The sequence below is a fragment of the Zingiber officinale genome, chromosome 1B (genome assembly GCF_018446385.1).
Source record: "Zingiber officinale cultivar Zhangliang chromosome 1B, Zo_v1.1, whole genome shotgun sequence".
NCBI lineage: Eukaryota > Viridiplantae > Streptophyta > Magnoliopsida > Zingiberales > Zingiberaceae > Zingiber > Zingiber officinale.
The window spans coordinates 5,017,040-5,037,700 of record NC_055986.1 but is presented as its reverse complement, the minus strand read 5'-3'; the positions used below and the strand labels follow the sequence as shown (position 1 = coordinate 5,037,700).

The following is a 20,661-nucleotide window of genomic DNA, read 5'->3' as shown; positions in this document are numbered from 1 at the left end:
CGATGGCGACCGGGCAGAGGAAATTTTTACTAGTGGCGGTAGACTATTTCTCCAAGTGGGTGGAGGCCGAGCCGCTGGCAAAGATCACTGAACAAATGGTTAAAAATTCATCTGGCAACACATCATTTGTCGGTTCGGCATCCCTCGCCGACTAGTGTCCGACAACAGGCGGCAGTTCACAGGGAAGATGTTAGAGGATTAGTGCAAAAGCTACGGCATTGAGCAACATTTCACGTCCGTGGCCTATCCTCAGAGCAACGGTCAAGCTGAAGTCGCCAACCGGGAAATTCTTCGTATTCTGCGCTCGGCTCGACCATTTGGGAGGGAGTTGGCCGGATGAAGTGCCGAGCGTCTTGTGGGCCATCCGAACGACGCCAAAAGAAGGGACGGGAGTCACACCGTTCCATTTGGTATATGGGGGTGAGGCTGTCATACCGGTCGAAGTCGGCGTTGAGTCAGCCCGGATCCAGAGCTATGATGATGACAACGCCGAACGAAGAAACATGGAGCTGGACTTGGTAGAAGAGGAGAGGGCAAAGGCGTCCGTTCGGCTGATGGCATACCGTCAGCGGATGAAGCAAAACTACAACCGGCGCGTAATTCCCAGATCGTTCCAAGTCGGCGATCTTGTCTGGAAGAAAGTCAAGCCGGTCGGCGACGTCGGCAAGCTTGAAGCTCCATGGGCAGGCCCTTTCAAAATCATCGAAAAGCTCCGCTCGGGCGCGTATTATCTGGAGGACGAGGACGGACGGCAGCTAGATAGGCCGTGGAGCGCGAACCACCTCCAGCCTTACCGGGCAGGGTGAAAGGTGTATCACTGTAGATCACCCTGTGTATTTCATTTTTCGACTAAATACTTGAAATGCAGAGATGAAAAGTCAAAAGAGCGAATATAAGGCATTATCATCGTAAACAGAAGGCCCCCGAGCCGATCGGCCGGGAGGTTTATATCCGAGACGGGAGCTCGAAACAGAAGGCCCCCGAGCCGATCGGCCGGGAGGTTTATATCCGAGCCGGGAGCTCGAAACCGAAGGCCCCAAGCCGATTGGCCGGGAGGTTTATATCCGAGCCGGGAGCCGGCATCTATAAACCCTCCGGCCGGGTTTAAAGATCGAGAGCCGCGCCGATCGGCTATAAACCTCCAGGCCGACGAGCACCGTCGTTAAAGATCGAGAGCCGCGCCGATCGGCTATAAACCTCCAGGCCGACGAGCACCGTCGTTAAAGATCGAGAGCCGCGCCGATCGGCTATAAACCTCCAGGCCGACGAGCACCCACTACAACAAAAACTGCAAACAACAACGGATATTATCCGTTGTCGTAGGGTCAAAAAACCGTTGTAACTGAGGGTGTTGTAGAATGTATTGCCCTACGACAACGGTTTTGAATCCGTTGTCTTTGTAGACATTTGACAACGGTTTTTATCCGTTGTTGTTTATATGCTCAAAATTTGTTTGCGAAGGATACGACAACGTTTTACAACCGTTGTGGTAGATAATTTCAACAACAAAAATAAACCGTTGTGGTAGACTCTTTTTACAACAGATATAAACCGTTGTGGTAGATAATTTAAAACATTGCGGTTTTAAATTTTACAACAGTTATAAACCGTTGTGATATATAATTTTAATATATTTTACAATCGATAAAATCGTTGTCTTTTATCACTTTTCACAAAAAAATTCCGTTGTAATTACGTACTTTTTACAACGTTTCTAACCGTTGTCTTTAATGTTCATGTTGTAACATGATAATAACAAACAACCAATCTTTTTTTAATATAAGCATGACCACCAATACAAAACTAAATATTTACTATATTCAATCTAAAATATGTCAGCTCAAATATACAAAAAGAGTTGTACACTCATTAACCTTAGTAGTATCAAACCATAAATCACATGTTTTTAGTTCGTCAAATGGCTTCTTCGCATAAGCAAGGCCATATAGAAACTAAAGAAAGCTCACTCCTTGCATCAAAAATCCCAATCCTCATGAATTGCCCCTGTGTTACGTACCTGCAAGAGAAAAGTCAATTAATCAATACTTAAAACTCAAACCATTGATTTAATACAAACAAAGTCAGAAGGAGAGAAAAATTAAACAAAACTTATCAAAGAAAAATATAAAATATAACAGAAAAGAGAATTGTAATAACTGCATGAACTGTAACCAGAGAAAACAAGAAGGTTTCTTCTCTTCTCATCCAAAATTAGTATATCATTTTCTAAGTACTTGAGAAAGAAAATATCAAAATGTAGTAGCATTTAATAGACGTATAATCAGTAACAAAATTGTTAAACTATTCTTGGAACTCAAAAATTACCATCCTCCTTGTTTCCACTCTCCCCATCCCAATTTGGATCGAACTCAAAGCCACACAAGCGAATCTTTTTCTCTTCTCCTTTGTCTGGATAGAGAGAGTTGGCTTTCAACTCCCTGGAACCAGAACCTTGTGCTGCCACACCAGTTTCCATTTCTTCAGTAGGGATATTGGATGAAGAGTCAATGTTGGATCAAACTAATCCTTATACTAAGCTGACATGACTTTTCTCATCAGTAAATTAATGTTTCTCCACAGCAAATGCATTGCTAGAGTCAATCAAAGGAAAAAAAAATCAAAATACAAAGAGCATCACCAAGTGGTTGCAACTTTTGTTTTATATTTTTCTTCTACATGATAGCATGCTCTAGAAGTTTCAGTGTTTCAATAAACAAAGTGGAAAAATACTAATAACAAAAGGAGGACAAGATTAGTACCACTTAACAGAAAATCCAACTTTGTTTGCAAATAAACGTGAGAATAAGAGAGCATATCACTTGAAATCTTAAAAGGTGGAAAGCTAGAGATGCATTTGTGTAGCTCCACAACTTTGTCCTATCAATTCAATATAAAACAAAAATGGGAAAGAAACTTGTTTTTTGCTTACCATGCTTAACATCTTGAAGCACTGGTCTACTACGGCAGGTTGATTGGCCTCGTACCTAGTACAGTTAGAGAAATAATAGTACTTATGCAGCTATTTGCATAATCACACACATGAGTGTGAATCAAAGAGGAAAAGAAGTATGAATATTATAAATGCAGATGACAAGAGAGTGACTTAAAGGTACACAACCTAATTTTGGTCGAAAAAAAAAGAGAATATAATGAGTTGGTAGTGATGTAAGCAAGTATTAACAATGTTGATAATATCAGAAAATATCTTCTTTAGAACCAAAAGCAAAGGATTGCCTATGAGTTAGTTACTAAGCTCTATGATAGACAAAGACAAGCCAATGAATAAGAGTTGAACATAAAATTTTCAAGAATATTAAACTCGATTGTTAAATGTATGTTAAATGTCTTCATGGATATTAAACTCACAAAGGGACAACCAACTTCAGTATGTTAAATGTATTCATGGAGCGCTATATTCAAAGCAATATTTCAAGATAGCTAATTATCATAGTACAGTTTCATGAGTTCATCTTCAGTAACTTTCATTTAGGTCAAAGAGTATTCAAGCACCCTAAGAGATGACCAATGAGGCCCAACTATGACAAGCAGATGTACAGACTAGGTAGAGTTCAATGTGTTACAGCTCAGGCAATTAAAGAAGGCAGAAGTTGCAACCAACATAAGGATAAACTACAGTAGCTTCAGTGCTTCACTCATAATATTTATGGGAAAGATAGCAGGTGATGTAGATTTATAGAGATGCAAGCTGGAAATGATTAGCTTATTTCGTTGTATTCTTACAGTACTGAGTGAGAGGGCAGGAAACCTGTGGACCATCTCCCGTGTTCTAATTGCCTCTTCTAACAGAACACCTGTGACAAAAATCTTCCATGAGTTACAAGAAGATAATTCAGGTCAAACTTCAAATGATTAGATATTCTATTATTGAGGTGGATATATGCTTGCTCTCTGTTTGCTTTAATGGGGATCCAACCAATGTCCCTCATTATCCTAAAAACCTGCAAAAGTACCATGGTTCTGCATATATTAGTTGATACTTTGCTAGAATTTGAGATTAGTTAAAAGAGCACACATGAGTATCCACTGGGAAATCATCTTGCTGAAGCTTGAACATTAGAATACACGCTACTTGGCATGTAGAAAGTGATTAAAACATGATTGATAAATAAGGACTGTTTTGATTGCACAGAATAGAACAATAACAAATTCGATGAACTTGAGCTCACAAAGTTACAAGATTTGTAGTTACAAAATGACATGCTTAGGCCATCAACGATTTTCCTAATTGCTTTGTTCTTTGTGTCAGCAACATAAATGTTACCCTTGCTATCGACTGTGAGCCCTGTTGGATGGTTCATCCTTGCTTCACGTGGTTTGCCATCAACATGACCGCTCCAACCTTTAGCTGAACCAGCAACAAGCTTAGGCCTGTTGTCTATCCAAAAAATTCACAGTGGAAGTCAGTGATAATATCAAAGAGATTTAGTTATTCAACAAACCACAATAAGAGCGCATTTAGAACAATCATATTCAAGAATGTATCTGGAACAAATGCTTAAAAGATTAACTAAATTAAAAGATTAAAAATACAATGTCATATTCAAAGTGCCAACATCAGCATAGAAATTCTGGAATCAAACACATCGTGTTACTTATTAGTAGTTATCTTCTTTGGCCCCTTTCTAATGGAAGACAATCACAAAATTGGATCGTCATGGTATCAGAACAGTGAAACCATCATCACCAACCAGCAACTATTGCTGATATTTTTCAGAACAACTTAGGTTGCTCCTCTTGACCATCACTTGGCTTCACATCCAGTAACTTTAAGAACACTCAAATATTCCACTGTCAAGATATCAATCTCATATCGGACAAAATCATACAAGTATCAGTCATAAGTCCCTGGGACTAATAGATTCAGTAAGTATTTTACAGAAACCATTTAACATCTTTAATTTATATTCACATCAATAGAAAGTTTGAATGCCTACTTAGAGCATTGAACATGGATATTGAGGAGATAGATGAAGAGTCTAAGCATTAAAATCCTTATGAAATTGCACATTGTAGGCCTCATTCATGGTGTTTCATGTGGTATCATTGGTTATATTTGTGTCATGCAAATGGACACTTCGATCTTTATGAGAGGATAAACACACTCACATTTAGACAAGGGCAAAGAAACCTTGTAGATGTTACTGTTCTTGGAATCCAGTACCAGAAGCTCCCCTCCCGGCGTGACTTCGACCTAGAACAGCTCGATTCCATGCTTACTCCCATCGAAAACAGTCTCGATGTCGTATCCACTCTCAATCCTCACAATCGAGGGGCTCAAGATCGCTGATTAATCCAAAACACCAAATCAACTAAACAAAAAGAAGAGAGAGAGAGAGAGATCAATCTTCGAGTCTTACCAATCCTCAAATCCAACGTCGCCGACCAAAGCCGCCGCAGAAGGGCAGAAAAGAGGTTGAAGAACAACACGCTTACCAGCCCTAAAAAAAAAGTAAAACAGAACGATCAAAGCTCAACAGGGAACCCGTGAAACCCACAACCTCTCCCCTCCCTCACACTCGTGCACACACACACAAACATCAAAATCCGCGCTCACTAGCTAGGGATGCAGCAGATACGCAGCAAAACACCGAGAAAAATAGGAACACAAGGAGCAACACCACCATCTTCTTCCGCCTCATCACTTCCGATTCACCTTGTACCTTGACCTTACGATGGATGTCGTTTGTTTGGTCGGATGCAACTATTCGATTCTGACAGGAAGAAGAAAGCGAGCCATGGGAGGTGCTCGCTTCGTCGTGGAGGAAGATCCAGCGATCGACAGGATGGCGTGAAGAGATTGTATGAGGAGAGGAAAGAAAAATGACTTAGGTTTGAGAGCGCGAAGGGGAAAAGAAGGCGCCGAAAAGATTTGCGGAGAGAGGGAAAGCAAAACTGCGAGGGGGAAATGACGAAACGAATAAAGTCAAAGACAACGGTTTTTTTAAAACTGTTGTCGTAGTCGCTAAAAACGCGGATAAAGACAACGGTTTATAAAACCGTTGTAAAAAGTGTTGTCGTTTTAAAAAAAAATTTGCTCAATGACAACAGTTTTGTCAAAACCGTTGTCTTTTATATTTAATGGGGAGTTCAAAGACAACGGTTTTGGCAAAAACCGTTGTCTTTGAGCAAATACGCAACGCTTTCTCTTAAAACCGTTGTCGTAGGGGTGTTGTCGTTTGCAGTTTTTGTTGTAGTGACCGTCGTTAAAGATCGAGAGCCGCGCCGATCGGCTATAAACCTCCAGGCCGACGAGCACCGTCGTTAAAGATCGAGAGCCGCGCCGATCGGCTATAAATAACCGCGCCGTCGACCCCTGACGATAAATATCAAGAGACGAGCAAAGGATGGTTAATCGGAATTAAAGAGGCAAACAAGTTTGCGCGCTCAGCGGTTGATCAGGCGCGTAATGAGACATTGAAGATAATTCGTTTGTCTGGCATAGCGAGGTGCCGAGCGGAATGGTTATAAAGAATACTTAGTAAGTTCTTGCCACAATAAAAGGTGAAAGGAATAGAAGATCATCTATTACGCAAGCTAAAAAAGTCATTACAGAGATAGTTCGGGCCGAACGGCTGGAATACAAAAAAGTTTATAAAAACGCTCCTCAGACATCAAAATCAAAGAGAGCGTCGGGGATGGTGTCCATCACGCTCGCTATATCTTCGGGGGGGGATGGTCAACTCGGCAGACAAGTGACCTTTGGTCTTTAGATATCCCACCGCCGCCTTGATCGCCTCCTCGAACGTGAGGGATATCTTGTCAGTGAACTTCTCTCCGAAGTCCTCCGAACAAAGGAACGCTTTCCTCACCTCGTCAGAGCGGGCCGACTCCCCCTCCTGGTATTCCTTGAGCGCGGCATGGGCGGCATCGCTGGCGGCTTGGAGCTCGGCCAGATCTCCGTCGAATCTTTGGAGATCCGCCGAGCGACCCTCCTTTTCGGCGGCCAACAGGGCGTCCAAGTCTTTGATGCGTTGTTCCAACCCCCTGATCTCCACCTTCATACGGTCCATATCATTGATGGCCTGTTGCTTCTGAGTGGTCGCCGTTTTGAGCTCCTTCTCTCGTTGCTTGATCATCGTTTCGAGCCGAACGACTTTGCTCGCCGAATCGTTAGCCCTTTTCCGTTCGGCATCTAGCGATTTTTTGGCCTTCGCCAGAGCGGCAGCCGACTGCCCGTTACCCCCAACGGTTTTTTGTTTTTTCAACTCGTCCTCCAGCTCGGCCAATCGATTGCTAATAGCGATCTGCTCCACCCAGTTCTACCAACAAATGTCCACAGGTTAGAAACCTAATTCGAATATGCAAATAAAGAAAAGGAGAGCATACCCCGGTGGCCTGTTGAAGGTTGCTATCGCCGAGCTGCCCGGGAGTCATCTTGGCTATGCGACGCCGAGCATCTAGCCAAGCTTGGGCAAGAGGGCCCGTCAGAGTAATCTGCTGCTCGGGGACCACTGGCCGATCGGCAGCAGCCATGTACGCCTCTGAGGGGAGGCGCAGAACGGTCTTTATCAAGTTTTGGCCGCTCGGCTCGCTCTGAGAATCAGCGGCCTTATCGGACGGCCCACCGGCAGAAGAGGAGGGAAGCTCACCTATACGCCTGATACGGCGCAAAGTTCTGGAAGGGCTGGACGGCGGCACCTCCGAGCTGGCCCTCGGAGAGCCCTGAGGAGTTGGGGTACTCTCGAGGGAAACCGTCCCGGATAGCGCCGGTGCGCCCGCGCTCCGCTCGGGCAGTGGCTCATCAAGATTAGAGGCAGGGGCAAAGGCAGGGGCAGATTCTGGTTTTCGACGCTTCCGAGTGCGTAGCGGCACATCATCGGTCGAATGGCCCCCTACCTCAGCCTCGGTAGGAGGTTCCAGGTCACCCGCGGCCTCATTGTGAAAGGCAGGGACATCTGAGGCTTCGGGGACAGTTGGTGCCCCCTCACTTTCTCCACCGGTCGGATCGGATGGAGCAAGGCCCCGCTCGGCGGCCTCCTTGTTCGTCACCTCCTCAATCTGAGCAGCTTTCAGTTTGAGCTTCTCGGTAGCCTTGGCACGCCACATGACTTCAGCTGCAGAAGCAAAAAATAAATCAGTTAGAACAAAACAAATGGGAAGATAAGGAAACTTACTCATGCTGTAGGGCAGATCGGCGGGGATAGAAGACAAGCCGAATATATGCATTACTCCCGGAAGGAGCATCTCGTCAATATGATAGCGCTGACCGACTAGCCGTTCGGCTGCATGGAGATAGTCCGCGTCACCTCTAAACTTGCCGAGCTCCGGTTGCGCGGGCATAGCCGTCTGCCACTTGGTGCGGAAAATCGGCCGCTCGGGAAAACGTATATAGAAAAAAATGCTCCTTCCAATGTTTGTTGGAGCTTGGCATATGATCAAAAAGCATGAAGCCTATCCTAGACTGGAAAACAAAGGTACCCCACTCGGCTTGCTTGGGATAGTAAAAGTAATGGAATATTTTTGGGTCCAAGGGGATGTTGTTCAGCTTGAACAAAACTATCACTCCGCTCAGCAGCCTAATAGAGTTGGGAACTACCTGGCCGAGCGGAATGCGGAAATAGTTGCAGACTTCTAAGAAAAATTTGTGAGGTGGAAAACGCAGTCCGGCCAGAAATTGGTCTCGGAAGAAAAGCACTGTGCCGGACGGCGGTGCATGAGGCCGATCGGCCGGTGTGGCTAACACTATTTGGTGGTCGGTCGGCAGGTCATAAGTCCGGACGAGACGCAAGGCGTCTTCCTCATCAAAATGGCTCTCCATGGTCGTGTACCATAGACCTGGAGCTCCGCCAGTCGACTGTGAAGTGCTAGTCATGGTCAAGGGACGAGAATATAGGATGCCGAGGGAAGGGGTGAGCAAAGAAGGGAGAAGAAGCCGATTGAAGGAAACGGGTAACAAAAAGAAGAAAGCGCTGGGAACAAGAGAAAAGGCCTTACAAACAAAGAAGATGATCGACGAAGGGCCGAGGTTTGCCGAAGAGTTGAGGGGCGAGGTTGCCGGAAGAGAATACGAGCAGAGAAGAGCCGGAGAAGAATGAAGCAGCGAGGCGGCGGCGGAAGCGGAGCCGCAAGCTTTATATGGCCGCCCGGAAGCAACCTCCACCGTCGGATCCAGGTCGTCGATATCGAGGTTGTCATCGGATCGTCCGTTTCAAACGGCGGCTGTCCCATCGGAAGTGACGTAACCGCCATACTCTGACAAATGTACGGTCGCCACGTGTCAGTCGGGTACTAGCCGCATTTAATGAGCTCCCCTTACCTCGCGCAGAGCACGTGATGGGTAGTATGGGAGAACAACGGACATCGATTCCCAGAAAATACAAGGCATGGACAAAGTATCGCCGGACAGACAGATATCGCCGCACGGATAAGCATCTTTATGCCTGGCCGAGCGGCCTAAGGCAATGATCATTGTTCGACAGATCGGCAGTCCAGTCAGTCGGACTTTGCCTCCTTCGACTAGACTCGAGAGGAAGGCAAGTGATCCGGCGGTAAAAATCCGGAACCCCATAAGGAGTCAACGCTGAGGGGAGGTCACAAGGTCCAATGGCTCGCCGGAAAAGGGCGAGCCGACCGGACTCAGAAGAAAGGAAAATCTGATAGTAAAAGGCACCCTGGTAGGGACCAGGGGTCCGACGCTCAAATAAAGCAGTGCATAATGACCGAGCGGAAGGAGGTGCCGCCCGGACGGCGCAAAGAATCAAGGCCGTCCGGACGACGTTCATCGCCCACTCAGCGGGCCGGGCACCCCAGTCAGACGGTGGGTAAAAGACGGGGACATCTTCTGACAGCTGTCAAGTCGTATGGCTGTGTCATACTTCTAGTCTGACAACAGGTGGTCTTGCCGTCCCATCAAAGAACATGCTCGGACTGTGGCAGCATGGTGTCAGGTAAGCTCTCTGACAAGTGCATACCGTGGTATGGGTTGCTGACACGTACGCACCTCGGTGGGCGTGCATCGGTTCCTTCTCCGTCTTATATAAAGAGGCTATTACTTCGCCAAAGGTACGTAGAATACGAATTTGGCAGCCACTTTCTCCAACACTTACCTGACTTGAGCGTCGGAGGACCGTCGCCGGGACACCCCTCCCGGCTCGGTTTTGTTGCAGGTTCGCCGGAGCACTCGAGGATCCAGTAGAGAGCGCCACGTGCCCAGCATCCGCTGACTCTTGATTCGGACAGGATCAATAATAAAAAAGATAAAATCTCCTGAGCCTCCGAAAAAGAATTAAATAATATTTTTTAAATTTGAAATAGGATGGTTAATAATAAATTCCAAAAATAAATGCACAGCGACACGTACATTCCTCCCAAAATCTTAATAAATTTCAAAAATAAATGCATAGCGGCACGTATATTCCTCCCAAAATCCAGTGGGGGGCCCGCGGTTCCTCCAGTTCGGATCCTCTGTCCCGAAGATGCCTCTGTCCCGATGTCCCATTCAGAAAACGACAAAAAAACGTGTCAAACACGTGCTTTTCTCCTTCACTCTCTGTGCCGTGTAAACACTCGCCGAAGCTTGCTTTTCTCCCGAAGGTAACTCCAAAGCTGATCGATCCAGGACGGATCTGATTGGTCTGGGGACCGATTAGGCTCTAGACCGATCGGTCCTTGCAGAGCCCTGATCGGTCCACAGACCGATCAGGCCATAGGTGGATCGGTCCACAGACCGATCTCCCTATTTTTCTGAATCACATCTCTTCTTACTGATCGGTCACCAGATCAGTCCGAGGCGTCTTCGGGAGAAAAGTAAGTTTCAGCGAGTGTTTACACGACATAGAGAGCGAAGGAGAAAAGTACGTATTTGACATATTTTTTTATCATTTTCTCAATGAGACATCAGGATAAAGACATCTTCGGGACAGAGGATGCCAAACAAGGTGACTCGGCCTTGATTGAATTAAATAAACTACTGCAATTTTTTGATTTATTGTTAATCCGAAAGGATAATTATTATTTAATTGGAATCCGATTAAATTGTATTCAATGAAAACACAACTGATGCGGCAGCTGGGACGAGATGCCGACCACCGAACCAAACCGCCGCCGACACCGCGTTTTTGGTCCCACAACGGGCCGGGGCGTCGACCTGTGCATCCTGCCGCGCGTCGCTCGCGGCGCACGCGCGAGCGAGTGGATATCGTCGCATCGTCCAGTCGCTATGCTCTGTGCAATCTTGCGGTCCATATTCATTCGACGGTACGACGATTTCAGCCGCACATTTTTTGGTGTTTGGTTTCCGTCTTTTGGATCCTACGTACGCAGTAACGAAGAGGAAGCAACCTGGAAATTGGCTGACAGTCATTTTCCTGAAAATTCCCCAAAGAAAATGGCCTCAGAAATAATTCCTTAGCTCTCAAAATTTATATTTTATTTAAAATTTTAATCATAATTTATCTTTTTTTTTTCGGCCGCTCATTCGGTGTTAAAATGGAACCAGAAACCATCCGCCATTTCCTCCCAAGTTCGCGGGATCGCGCTCCACGGCGAACACGGAACGACCGGTAGGAGAGCATGGCCGAACACGTCGCCGGTGCTCCGCCTCCGGCCAAGATCATTTTCGGCACCTACGAGCTGGGACGCCTCCTAGGCCGCGGCGCCTCCGCCAAGGTCTACCACGCCCGCCACCTCCCTTCCGGCCAGTCTGTCGCTATCAAGGTCTTCCCTAAACCCCGACGCACAGCAGCCGCTTCCGCCTCCGACTCTTTCATAAGGGAGATCTCCGCTCTCCGCCACCTTCGCCACCGCCACATCGTCCGCCTCCGCGAGGTCCTTGCCTCCCGCTCCACGGTCTACCTCGTCCTCGACTTCGCCAAGGGCGGCCAGCTCTTCTCCCGCGTCGAGGACCGTGGCCGCCTTCCGGAGGACCTCTCCCGCCGGCTCTTCCGCCAGCTGATTTCCGCCGTCGCCTACTCCCACTCCCGCGGCGTGTTCCACCGGGACCTTAAGCCGGAGAATCTCCTGCTAGACGATGCCGGCGACCTCAAGGTCTCTGATTTCGGATTCGCCGCTCTCCGGCCATCCTCCGACTGCGACCGACTCCTCCACACCCAATGCGGGACGCCGGCATACGTATCGCCGGAGATCCTTTCGGGGAAGAAAAGGGACGGATACGACGGGGCGAAAGCAGACATCTGGTCTTGCGGCGTGATCCTCTTCGTGCTCAACGCCGGCTACCTCCCTTTCAATGACTCCAACCTCATATCCCTCTACCGCAAGATCTACTGCGGGCACCACCGCTGCCCGCGGTGGACCTCGCCCGACCTCCGCCGCCTAATCGCCCGCCTCCTCGACCCCAACCCGGCCACCCGGATCTCAATCGACGGCATCCTCCACGACTCATGGTTCGCCAAGGGACTCGACGCGGATCAAAAGGCGGCACTGATGCGGCCGCTCGCCGACGACTCGAAGCCCCACCATCGCCGCCTCAGCGGCGGGGAGCTCAACGCCTTCGACCTCATCTCCTTCTCATCGGGGCTCGACTTATCTGGCTTCTTCACGGAGGGGATTCCGGACTGCGAGCGGTTCGTGGTGGCCGGCGGTGCGGCAGACAGGATGGTGGAGCGGGTGGAGCAGGTCGGAAAGAGCGAGGGTTTGGTAGTGAGGAGGGAAGGCGAGAAGGGGTCGGCGGCAGTAGTTGAGAGGCAAAATGGGGAATTAGTAGTTAGGGTGGAGGTTCATCGGTTGCTCGGCGACATGGCGGTGGTAGAGCTGGAGAAGGGAGGAGCCGCCGGAAGATTCTGGAACGAGAAGCTGAGGCCGACATTGGGAGCTACCGGTGATAGCCCGTTGGCTAGGCGTCTAAGAAATGTGACATCGGGATCGACTTGAGATTTTCGGTAGACCAAGTACGTCAACAAAGATAAAGGCATAATTTATAAAGGAGAAAGCTGATTGATACACCTGTTGGATCATTGCTACCTAATGAAAAACTGATCATCCAAGATCTACCAGGTCAACGAGCTTTTTCTTTGAGCCTATCCTTCCTAAGCCTCTCCAACTCCTTTATCATTTGCCAATGCTCCAAACTCAAGTTCTTTTCACCAAAACTTGCAGACATTAACTCGGTCATCGTCAACCATCTGAAAGACAGCGAAATCCTTGAACTAAGCAGCAGTTTTGGTGTTGAATGCATTCAGCACAAACTTAGGTTAGTAAGAAGAAAGGTAAACCTGTTCAATTCAGCACATCCCAAGCTTTTGTCTTCTTGCATGGAAGCAACCATTTCATCTTGCAGCGTCTGTATTTTTTCAAAATGTCAAAAATTTCTTGAATGTTCCCCATTAACATTGTGAAAAAACTAGGGAAAGGAATTCAAGGTTGAGTGGCTTAGTACCAGATTCATTTCAGGTTCAATGGAGCAAGGGAGAGACCTCATAGTGGCCAAGTACCACCTCCAAGCTTGCAAGTCTTCACTGGTTGCATTTGTGGCAGGAACAGACCCCGGAGAAAAAGGTAACACCAAATCTGCTGGAAGAATGCTAGATTTGGCCTCTGAGAGGATAAGTAGTTGGACATCAGCAGCCATCTCCAACTTGTAATACTCAAAGTCATACTCGACCTGCATTTCATTAACTTAATTTCAGCAAGAGCTATGAACTGTGTTTCATCATGGCGAGTCAAGGACCAGGTTACAACTCACCTTTTGTAATTCTAGTAAATTCTTAAGCAATCTAGCATTCTCAATGCCATTAGAACTGAGTGTTCCACTCTGCATACAGGTCTCATTGATCGTCAGGTGGGTACCTTGTGCTAATTGCAGAACTCCAGCAACCAATCTGAGATGTTCCACAAACCACATTACCATGAACTCAATTCACAACAAGCACTATCACACTGACTTCGAGAGTGTCCTCCCTACCTTCCTGTCTTATTGTTCCTCCGGGGTTGAAGTGTTGCTGTGTTCAGGTAATCTAACGTGAGAGTAATATCTTGGGTGAAAGGCAAGAGTTTCTGGATCACTCCAGTGAGTTGGTGACCAAATATCGATGCACTTTCCCTGGTGAAACCAGTAAGGTTTAGTGACAACTTGCCCACGGACATCACTTCAACCTGAGCTCGTACCTGCGCAAAAAATACTAAAGCATATCATACATGAACTGGCACAATCAAAAAGGACTAAATAATATGATTTAATACTCTTGAAAGAAGATGCAAGAGCAGGTATTGTGCTGCCAATTCATCGTTGCCAAGGATTGCAGTAAGATGAGAAAGTAAGGACTCCCGTATTCCTCTGACAACAGTAGATAAAGACTGCAAAAACACATTTCAGTATTTTCAGCCTAAGGAATTATAGAAATACAGATTACTTCTTGGTCATAGTATGATACCAAAATTAAATTAGTTAAATGTAGAATTGAAAGATGATAGTTTAAGGATGCAAAAAATTTTACCTCAAAAACTAGGGAATTGGAAAGGAAATCTTGAGCATCCAACTTTCGACAAATTAAACAATGAAGTCGTGGTACCTGTATAGAAGCACTGATTAGGAAATCATTTTATGGGAGAGGGGAAGAAAATATGTTAATAGTGGTCACAGCTAAAACAATGCATCTAACATGATGAATACTAAAAGGATTTAAGTTCCAGACGCAGGCAATGCATGAGAGGTCATATCTCATAATTACTTGTACAAGAGACTAGTTCTTATCAAACCACAGGCGAAACACAATAAGCAATCCAAATGCATCCATTTTAAGGGTATTGCTTGTTGGATGAGAAATAGCTTTTTCCTTAACCACACAAACTAAATGAAAATTCACAGCTAATATTAGCAATCACCAACCTTGCTAGGAGGTAGATCAACTGTCGGGTCCTCGAAGAGCTCAAACATTGGGTCATCAGAATCATCCTTATGAACAGCTAGGACTGGATCAAATGTGTAAATACCGATAAACTCAAAGACATCATTCAACTTTAAATGACTTTCTGGCAAATCATAGATCTGTATATATTCATTTTCCACAAAAAAATGTTAAGACTAAATTATACACAATAATGAAGACTGAACAATAATATTGTGAAAAAGTACCTTCACTAAGCATGTAGGATTATTTGAATCACCACTTCCAAGCCCTGAATCATTACCATGATCCATCAAATCATCTGATAAACAAGATGAGCTGCATGTATTTTCATGTTCCTTCTGCAGGAGAAATAAGTGTGAGATATTTCAATCTGATATAATTTTCCATCAGAAAGAAAAATTCTATTGTTACCAAACTCAATAAGCACAGTCATCTTAGCATATGTGAATTAGAAAGGGAAAAGAAATATCTAAGTTTTGTTTCTAGTGTTATATTCTAACAAACTTTTAGATAGAACACATTCTAAATCTGGTATCATATTTTAATAGAAGATTCAAAGCAGTATAAACTCAGACTGCCATTCATATTTTCGATAAGAATAGGCTACACAGATTATAAAAATTTAAAATGTGTAAAGAACTATCATAGAATCACAAAATTATACTGAAAACCAGCATTGCCTGTGTGATTGAAATAAAATATGAACAAGGCAAATGCCATTTAGCTAAATCATTTTTCCATGCTGGTAACAAAAAACAAATCTGATTCTTATAGTGTAGCAATAAACTTAGATTCTGTTACATATTGCATGTTAATCCAGCAAAGTTACAATTTCCTTGCACAATGATTAGGACACAGTATTTAGTAGAAAGAGCTCAAACAACATAAATTAAACTTGTCATTAATCTTTGCTTTAGTTGGTAAAATATAAGCTTAACTACGCCTTGATTGTTTGCCTACAACACCTAGTTGTAGTGGTAATAGGACATCAACTTTTATGGATATCAACCATAACACATCAATATAAAATTGACCTGCTTCTTTGCGTTTGGAGAAGAAATCAAATCCCCATTATCAGATTCCTGCAGTGGAAATGCTTTGTAAGACAAAACTACAGCTGAAAAACATTATTAGGCTCAACTTGGATAAAAGGCCAAACAACCTCATTTAAGTTCATATCTTCATCCTCTGAACCCCTTCCACGTTTTCCTTCATGTTGGGATGCGGAACTAGACACATTTTGAGTACTTGGAATGGACTTAGTCTCGGTTACCCATGAATTCTGTCCTGGAACCTGCCAATAACATAGAATGACTAATTATGCTAAGAATATAAATGTCAATATCAAACAAGGTATCATCTCATCTCCTTGATTTTGTTTTCCTATCATACGCTTCCATCTTGTTATATTACCTTTTGGTTTCCTTCTTATCCTTCGCTTCCTGTTCTAAGGTTCTTACTCAGAAACAACTAAACTACAAGTTTTATATCACATAGATGATCAAGTTGATATTCAGAATATAGGCACCACATGTACGAAGACAAATGTTTATCTCCAGACAAATATAATTATCATACCACAAACATGACTGGATGTGGATCCATGAATTATTCCCAAAGATGTGAAGATAAAAGTGAAACGGCTTACTGGAACGCAGTGAAAAAGGTGTCTTTCCCAAAGTTGTGTTTCACATGCAGGTGGCAGCTGAATAGGAGAAAAGTCAGTAAATTTGTTCGTCCTCCACGATGATCCATCCTTCACAAAAATCAAGATTTCCATTAAAAACGAGCAAATAACTAAGATCTAGAATAAAAAAAAGTAATGCAAAGCAATTGTACCTTGAAAGCTCCAACATATAGCTCATTGCCAAGCATATCTTGTACCATTCCCCTGAAGCGTACCAGCGTGTTGGGTTCAAGCCAACGCATGGACAATGCATCAATACTAGGAACCTGTAACATGGATCCATTAAAAAAAAGAAGTCATTTTAGTTAGCTGGAAGATCTAAATTTTACTAAGGGCACGAAGGAGACCCCTTCACTTGCTAAAATCAATAACTATGCGCTTGCTTTTAATGGTAAGAAAGTATGATTAAATTTCATGACAGGATCCTAACAATAAATTTTCCTACTCATAAGCCCACTCTCGTACGACTTAAAAAGCGACATATTAAAGGGACTTGCGATCTAGGTATTTCAGAGCCACAAGAGTTGAAAGTCGTAGTAGAATCTATAGGTTAAAAATTAATGGCTCCGAGACTTACCTGCGCGAGGCCACCCTTCACGAAGAGGAAATCATGGAAGAGATCGACGGCGCCCCAATCTTTGCCTCGGAAGATCGCTGCCGGGTCAACATCGGTTGGCGACGACGCCACCGACTTCTCGAACGTCTGACGCACGGCTCCGAGGGGATTAGTGAGGAAATCATACGGCAAACCCACCATTTTCTCAAATCTCACACTCTCTCTCTCTCGATCCCTTGCCTCTTATGATCCTCTAGCGGCCGTAAGCGGAAGGAGACGGACTAAGTAGCCACCTTTTCCCGCCTGAGGAGAGTTCCCGCCAACAAAAAAAACCGTCCGACGTGGCCTTCATCCCCGCTTAAATCAGCGTGGAATAACGACACGCGCAAGTCACGTGGCTTTGATGCTTTTTAAAAACGACACGTAGGTCACGTGGCTTTGATGGGTGGAATCACGACACGCCCCCACCGTCGGTTTGTTGTCAGTAGCTCGATGAAAAATTTTATACGACTAACTGATTTATTATTTTTTTATTATAATACTAAAGTGGTGAGCTACTCCCGTGGTTAATTAAATATCTGAATTTCAACTATATCATTTTATACGACTTAAGAAAGTTGGTTGAGATGATAGGTTAAAATTAATTAGGAGATAATATTTGAGGTTAACATGGTGGTAAAAATGAATATGTTCATCTCTAATGCTCTTGTATTCGAGGTTAACATGATTATATGATAGGAATGGTAATGGATCAAATTTGAGTATGATTTTATATTCTTCATCTCCATATACATCGGGTATAGAATCTTCGATGGGTATACTCATACCCATTAAAGAATCGGATATATTTTATAATTATATTTTTTTTCTTTCTATTCAACTATTATCATTCAACAAAAATATATTAAAATTAATATCTTATTAAATATATATATATATATATATATATATATATATATATAATTAAAAAAATAGATTAAACATCTACGTAGTCTCCTCCTAATATCAACAAAAATAATAAATTGATTTTGGAAAAAGAATTTTTTTTAATATATGTATATGTATTATTTAATCAGGTATTCGGGTCAGATATCGGATATTGATAGTCCCTCCATACCTTCCTCTATTCGAGTCGGATATCGGATCCTCCATCGGATTCAGGTGAAATTGTCATCCCTATTACATAGCTTAATCAAATAGTCTAACCAATCGGACTTTTAATCTAATCGGAGCCCAAGTCCTCATGACTCAGGGAAATCCCTTGCTGAGATGTTTTAATTTGATTTAGAAGCGCATAATCGCATGGCTCGACCGAGCGATCTAGTCAATCGGGCTTTTCGACTAATCAGATCTCGAGTCTCCGCAACTTGACCAGACTCCGAGTCTTCGAAGAGGTCGAGCTGAGTCCTCAAAGGGGCCGAGTTTTCAAGGTGATCAACATCCTTTACCTGAGTCGACCCCCTTCGGAAGCCAGGTTTTATTGGATGATGGAGGAGACTCAGTCGGTCTATCATCACAACACATTAATGGTCCATCAGCTCAACATTATTTTTTGACGTTTTGTATAACCATTACCATGGAATCGGGGGAATATTCCCTATGCAAGTTGTACAACGGAAGCTTCTACCTTATAAAGCACAGGAATTGCAGGCTTATTATAGGGAATGTGTCAGAGTGTTATAATGGTCGATCTTATTTTAGTAATGCATCAAGATTCGTGTAGAGAGTAAAAGTAACACTATATAAAGGAGTTTCCATCTATAGGCACATATATGTGAGGCTTCGCTATCACGGTTCATTGTTCATTATTACAGTTCTTCATTTTCTCCACTACTATTTGCTTGTTTTTAGTGTTGGAGTACCTACACTGATAACTCCTTCCTGGCTCGGTGACTAACATTTTTTGTTTCTAGTTCTTTTTGACACACAAGTTCGCTTGCAACGTAACACTAGGTTTCTCTTGTTTGAAACCTCCTCACGGTCAACATCGAAGCCGCCTATCCAATGCTCCATCCTCCTTGATTCTAGACAAGATCATAATACTCAAATAAGATGACAAACCCAAAGAAATGGGCTATTCTGAATAGACAATCATGAATATTTCTCAAATTACTTGCTGGACAGAATGTGGAGTCGGATCGTCTATTTTTTTTTTAAAGGGGGTGGAATAACTACATGCACAAGTCTCATGGCTTCGCACAAGCCCAAAATAAGATGGACCTTTCAAACTAAACTCATTATATTGGATAAAAATTAGACAAAATGAACTACAAGTGAGCATAGGGCGGTAAACAAGCTGAGTCAAGCTTCAGAGCATTCAAGTTTGTGTAGTAAGATAATCGAGCCAAGCCAAGCTTAAAATAAATCAAGTCATTGAAATGATTGTTCAAGTTTGGCTTAGTTTATTTTCATGAGTTTGGTTCGAGCTTGGCTTGAACTTGATTCGTTTATATATTATCAAACTCTCAATTCAAGTTTGTTTGATTATTTTAAACTTTTATTTATTTGATTGATTATTGAGTTTGATAATTCAACTTGTTTGTTCATATTAAAGGTTTTTTATTTATTTAGCACGTTGATAAAATTTTTTATTAATGAACAAACATATAGTTTGTGAATATTATTCACAAACATAGTTTATGAATATTGTTCATAAATATTAATGATCCTATCTGAAATTGAAGAAGATGGTGGACCAAGTATGTGGCTTTAGTGTTTACCATAAGAAGACTCTAAGATGGAAATTGAAGGTGCGTCAAGCCATCCTGCATGTCAAAAATAGAAAGTAGAGAAAAAAGTCAGCAATCAGGCTAGGGAGGGATCCTCGACGTAGGCACTCTGACGCTCAAGTCAAACAAGTGGCCTAGAGGAAATGTAATGAACAGTGGAATCTGAGTGTCTTATGTTGCGTAGTGTTGCGTACCTACGCCTTTAGATGGATGCCCCCTTATATAGTGTTGTTTTTCCTTTTTGCATGAGTCTCGATGCATTACTAAAATAAGACCGACCCTTTTGACATTCTGACACTTTTCCGGAAAGGGACCCACAATTTTTGTGATTTGTGAAGTAAAAGCTTCCTTCATAAAGACATCACAAGGAATATTCCTTTGTCCCTATGACAACCATTATGCAAAACACGAAAAGGGAATATTAAGTCGTTGGATTGGTGGACCTTTAATATGATTTGTCGGTAAGCTGACCAAGTCCCCTTTGTAGTCCAATCAACCCTTGTTCGTAGGCACGATTGGGTCGGATAAAGGATGGATGCCACTTTTAAGAACTCGACTCTTCACTTGGCTAAATAGTCTAGTCCGATCGAACAAACAATCCCGACAAATAGTCCGATCGACTATGTCACTTAGCAGAAACTTATGACTCAGCTTTGAATAGCATTAACACAACTCGTGGTTCCATCGATCCCGAGGGACTCGAGGTCCAATTTGACCATCCTTCTAATCTGCTATAATAGGTGACCGTGAGTGTTGACCCCTTCTTAACTTCGACTTATGCGACTCAATTCCGAGGGCCCACCTTATTCGTTATATCAATTAATGAATATATATGTATTCAAACTTGTTTGTTTAATTTAACGA

General features: G+C 43.7%; 2 protein-coding genes across 2 annotated transcripts; one reads left to right on the top strand and one right to left on the bottom strand.

Annotated features, from left to right (window-relative positions):
• The first annotated feature begins 11,009 nt into the window (after positions 1-11,009).
• Positions 11,010-12,935, top strand: LOC122047841 (CBL-interacting protein kinase 29-like). The gene has a single exon (XM_042609347.1). It carries the CDS (start codon positions 11,533-11,535, stop codon positions 12,847-12,849), a length of 1,317 nt encoding a protein of 438 aa, XP_042465281.1. The 5' UTR covers positions 11,010-11,532; the 3' UTR covers positions 12,850-12,935.
• Positions 12,872-17,384, bottom strand: LOC122047830 (mini-chromosome maintenance complex-binding protein-like). The gene is made up of 14 exons (XM_042609335.1): positions 17,090-17,384; positions 16,665-16,778; positions 16,474-16,581; positions 15,988-16,119; positions 15,860-15,907; positions 15,050-15,163; positions 14,804-14,962; positions 14,412-14,486; positions 14,158-14,271; positions 13,880-14,082; positions 13,661-13,796; positions 13,355-13,579; positions 13,191-13,258; positions 12,872-13,100 (listed from the first exon to the last, which is right to left on the bottom strand). Exons 1-14 carry the CDS (start codon positions 17,267-17,269, stop codon positions 12,974-12,976), a joined length of 1,803 nt encoding a protein of 600 aa, XP_042465269.1. The 5' UTR covers positions 17,270-17,384; the 3' UTR covers positions 12,872-12,973.
• Positions 17,385-20,661: the final 3,277 nt, after the last annotated feature.